The sequence below is a fragment of the Sphaeroforma arctica genome (genome assembly GCF_001186125.1).
Source record: "Sphaeroforma arctica JP610 unplaced genomic scaffold supercont1.1349, whole genome shotgun sequence".
NCBI lineage: Eukaryota > Ichthyosporea > Ichthyophonida > Sphaeroforma > Sphaeroforma arctica.
The window spans coordinates 1,458-6,234 of NW_014039209.1; the positions used below are offsets into that span (position 1 = coordinate 1,458).

The following is a 4,777-nucleotide window of genomic DNA, read 5'->3' on the forward strand; positions in this document are numbered from 1 at the left end:
TATATATATATATATATATATATTATATATATATATATAGTATTTGTTTTATATAGTTTATTTGGGCTCTCGTCTACCTATATATACAATGATTGATTACTTACAGGACTATGTCTTTGCTGTGTATTGGACTTGAGCTATATTGAAATTGGAGACGGTGATTAGGTCAAGTTGTTTTACGATTTGCGTGAGACGTGATTTCCCTGCCGAAGATTGAGAACCCTTACGGGTACGACTGGGAAACCTTACGGGCACAAATAACATCACGTACATCTTTGGGGCTCGGTACTTAATCAGGCGTGCCCGAATTGTGAGGGGTGATGTGAAACTTGGTTCCTAATGTTGAGAAACGGTGGATAAAGATTTGATACGAGAAATATAGGATGAAAAGGGTGAATGCCGGTGGGTAAAGAAGGAAATATAGGATAGGGAAGTGTATACTTCCCACGTCCTATATATACTGCCTTGAGCAGTATAAGATATGACTTTGGAGTAGGAAGTAAGGCAGCATTAATTAGTTATTACTCGTAGAGTAATTACTCGGAGCGCATAGCTAGTGCTGCTCTTATACTCCACTCTTAAGTCCACAATACTATATGGAAAAGTATCTGCTATATTAGTGTTTGTTTCTATAACTACTGAAAGTCCCCACCGTTTGGAAGTGGGCTCGGTAGAAAACATCTATTGAAGTATCGGTTGGCAGCGGTTACGGTCTTGATCGACCGATATGGTGGATGCTTGTTCAATGCTCATGAGTCCAACGATGAGGTCGTCTGGTACTGGCAAGCTACAAAGATTCTGAGCCAACCCGCGGCGGAAAGCGTGCCATTGTACGTGCTGAGTTTGTGACAAGTGCCCTGCTGATGCCCGCCCGATGAAAATATTCCCGTATGATGAGAATACTCTTGTGATTATGCAGCTGGTTGATACGTAGTGGTATGACCTAGAGCGCCGCAGGTAAACACAATTCCTGTACAAAGACTCTGAGCCAACCCGCGGCGGAAAGCGTGCCATTGCACGTGCTGAGTTTGTGACAAGTGCCCTGCTGATGCCCGCCCGATGAAAATATTCCCGTATGATGAGAATACTCTTGTGATTATGCAGCTGGTTGAGACGTAGTGGTATGACCTGGTGCGCCGCAGGTAAACACAAATCTCGAGAACGCGAATGTGCTGGCGTCCAATGTTTTTGAAATTGTCTTGAGAATGCTTGACCGGTCTTCACGTTTATTCTTGCGGAGATCCACGTGAATTGTACGGTTGGCAGGTGTGAAAGCGATCGAGTCCGGACCAAATGTTTCGTTTGAATCACGTCGGGCACCAACAAGTCAGAATGTTGTGATCAGCGCACGAAATTCCGGATCGATCCAATCGGCTGGAATCTTCGGTTGATCGACCGTTGACTTCGAGTGATGCGAATTCCACATAGATACGTAATCTTGGATGGCCTGTGTCCTTTGTCTGTCGAGGAGAACTGGTTGTCCCTGTGCGTGTGCGGTGCTGTTGATCGCTGCTCGTTCTGGCGTACTTGGTCTGGGTGGTGTCCCTTATAGAAGCAGTATTGCAGGAAACTGTGTAAATATTCATAGGACGGTAGTTGGGCAAGAATTCGGTTAGCTGTGTGGTACTCATGCCAGATCCTCATCGCATGTGTATAAATGTTGCGTGTGCCTTCGGTCAGGCCACCACTTGCTATCTGTTGACACAGGAAGTCTAGTGCAACAGTGGAGTTGGTTTGCTGCCCGGTGGTTCGTATAGAACTACGGCGTATAGGCGTGTGGGAGGATAATCTATACCCAGCTCGTTGGCGATGTGATTGGGATAGTGTACGGCACCTTGCTCCAAAGTAATTCGGTCGGATGTATTGCGACGAATGTGTGGCCACCAAATTGCCCGTTTCCATACTGGGACTATTATTTCCGCCTTCTGGAGTTGTTTGTCTAGTTGAGAGAAGATTTTGCCCAACATTGTTTCCGGTGTAGCCAGAAGTTCGAGAGATTGTTCCCATTTGTTGTGGTACGGCGTGGTAAAAGTATCGTGTCCCTGGTGTGCTTTGCTGAAGTAATAGCTGGCTGGGTATTCTCTCCTCGACGGATCTGGCCGAATCTGCCAGCTGTTGAATATATGGAGTATATCGGACGAACGCACGGTCCAGCGGTACTCTAGGATCTTCCCCATCCGGGAGAGATCGTCGGTCGCCAGGCTCAGCTTGCCCAGCATATACCCCAACGATACCGGCCACATCACTGACTGCAGATGACAAATATGGAGTATATCGGACGAACGCACGGTCCAGCGGTACTCTAGGAGCTTCCCCATCCGGGAGAGATCGTCGGTCGCCAGGCTCAGCTTGCCCAGCATATACCCCAACGATACCGGCCACATCACTGACTGCAGATGACAGAACCATACTTACCTCCGTAGCTGTGCATTCATTAGCTTTGATTGATTGCACCGCTTTCTGAGTGCGTGTAGGGCGGTGCTGGAATCTGTCAAACATAGTAGTGGTATGACGCCGATACCTTGACTTTTGTGGCAGTATTCGTACGCTAAAACGAGTGTATTTACTTCTAAAACTGCTATTGGCCATCGTTGTTTGGTCGATCTCCATACGCCGACAAACACCGTTGTCGTCTCCTGGTGATGTAAGGATGTGCCGAGTCCTATCTTGGATGAATCTGAGGTGATTGTTGCTTGATGATTCGGCAGCCATATCTTTCGGGATTGGAATATCGAAATTAGCAGATTCACTTTCTCTATTTTCTGGAATGCTGCGCCAGATAGACAGACCTGGATTCCTCTGTTCCACAGCTGTTGCAAATCCGCGATGAAAGGCCGCAATCTGAGAGTGGAGAAGCTTGCCCGCTGGAGGCAACCTCAGTATGATTGCCATATTTGGTTTTCACTCGTCGCTGGTTGCGTAGGCCTTGCGTTCTGATTTGACTCCCCAGTAACAAGAGCTTTTCTTTGAGCTGGCGGTTCATTTCTATGCTGTTCTTCTCTAGATCGATTATGACTCCCAAATGCTGTAGCCGAAATACTGGGGTTATACAATATCCCTTGAAAGACGCTAGAGTAAGGATTAGAGAGGCCAGGAGTCGATATATAAATTTATTGTGTTTCCATAGTCGGCGTCGACGCCCCACGAAAAGTTATAGGTCGTCGACAGAAAGTATTATCCGTAATCCCTTGTCCCGTGTGACCTTGCGAAATACGTCTATTAGGTTGTTAAACAAATAGGGGCTGAATGTTGCCCCCATTGGTAGTGCTAGAAAGCACCATAAATCCCCCTTGTTGTCCCTGAACTGCCAATACCTCGGCTCGGCCACAACCAACGCATAGAAACCGTTATTTACGTCGGCCGACATAGATGCATCCCCCGGGCGGGCAACTTCTGACAGTCGTTCCAAGCCTTCCACGCGAAAGTGTTGCTTCTCCGCGTGTTGGTTTATATTGGTTGGGCTGAGTATTAGCAGTTCCCTGATCCCGTCGGATTTGGGGATCACGAATACCGGATAAATCAGATAAGCTTCTGATTCCTGACATCTGCGTATCACCCCCGCCTTCTGTAGTCGCATTAGTTCCGTCAAAATCATATCGTCCGACGCCTCCGGAACACTGATACATCTACCCTGTTGTGATGGCGCTGGAGCGCCTTTCGCCCACCATGCTGGTCGAGCTCCGTATTTGATTGCCTGAAGTAGATATTTTGGGCGTCTTGTGCCTTCCATACTGGGAGAGCTTTCCTAACTTGGAGGTACAGAGCAGGCTTACATCTAGGGCTTGTCCGGTTTCTCGTTTGAATCACCCTTACAATTGTCTTCGGCAGTCTTATCGGCCTTGGTTCTACCTTCCCTCTGACAAGACTCAATTTGTGCTGACTTTTCTTTGCGGCCTTGACTAGTCCAACAATGGTGGTATTGTTATTGTAGGTGGGACGCACTTCATTCTCTATCACGTGAGCGAGAGCTGGCCCCTCCTGAACGCGAATGCGTATCAATTCTGCAGCACGTACCTGATCTTCAATGACTTCCAAGATGAGTCCGATGTACGCTTGTTCTCGATGATTGGGTTGAAACCCACCCAAGTGAATTTGCTTGAGACCAAAGGCTAGATGATTGGCCCAGGTCAGGGGTACTTCAATTCCTTTTGAACTCACTCCTGTTGACCTCGATACCAATCCGGCACATCGATTGGATTTCCCTTCAGTCCCTTTGGGAACTTTACTTCCCGGATTCAAGATGAGTTATTAATGCCCTTGGGTCTGCCGGTACTCCAACCCCCCATAGAATCCTTATGACACTCGTTTATAATCGATATGCACTCTGTAGTAGTAATTCCTGCTATAGGTACCCGGAGTTCTACTATGTACTGACTCGGGTCCCTCCTTAAAGGACGCGTACCCTTGTTGCTCAATATGATCGAAGATATCTTCAGCAGCTTGTCTTCGTTGAGCATGAGTTAGTCTAGATGGATTGGTTCCGTCTGCCTCTTCATGTTCCACGCGATTGTCGTCTGCCATTTCGATGATATGGTTTTTGGTAGTTTTTTTCAGAGGGGCCATGCTTCTTAACGATGTTATTCGTAAAGAAGGAAATATAGTATGAGGGAAGTATATACTTCCCATGTCCCATGTATACTGCTTTGAGCAGCATAAGATAGGACTTTGGAGTAAGAAGTAAGGCAGCATTAATTAGCTGCTCCGAGGTATTTATTCCTAGAGTAATAGCGCATAACTAGTGCTGCTCTTACAATCTAATTTCAAATTCACACCCCTA

General features: G+C 46.9%; 2 protein-coding genes across 2 annotated transcripts; both read right to left on the bottom strand.

Annotated features, from left to right (window-relative positions):
- Positions 1-1,341: 1,341 nt before the first annotated feature.
- SARC_10682 (hypothetical protein) lies at positions 1,342-2,897 on the bottom strand (the record flags this gene model as incomplete). Its single annotated transcript, XM_014295267.1, has 1 exon — positions 1,342-2,897. Exon 1 carries the CDS (start codon positions 2,890-2,892, stop codon positions 1,342-1,344), a length of 1,551 nt encoding a protein of 516 aa, XP_014150742.1. The 5' UTR covers positions 2,893-2,897.
- Positions 2,898-3,610: 713 nt separating this feature from the next.
- SARC_10683 (hypothetical protein) lies at positions 3,611-4,624 on the bottom strand. The gene has a single exon (XM_014295268.1). The coding sequence runs from the start codon at positions 4,561-4,563 to the stop codon at positions 4,294-4,296; it is 270 nt and encodes an 89-aa protein (XP_014150743.1). The 5' UTR covers positions 4,564-4,624; the 3' UTR covers positions 3,611-4,293.
- Between the last annotated feature and the right edge of the window lie 153 nt (positions 4,625-4,777).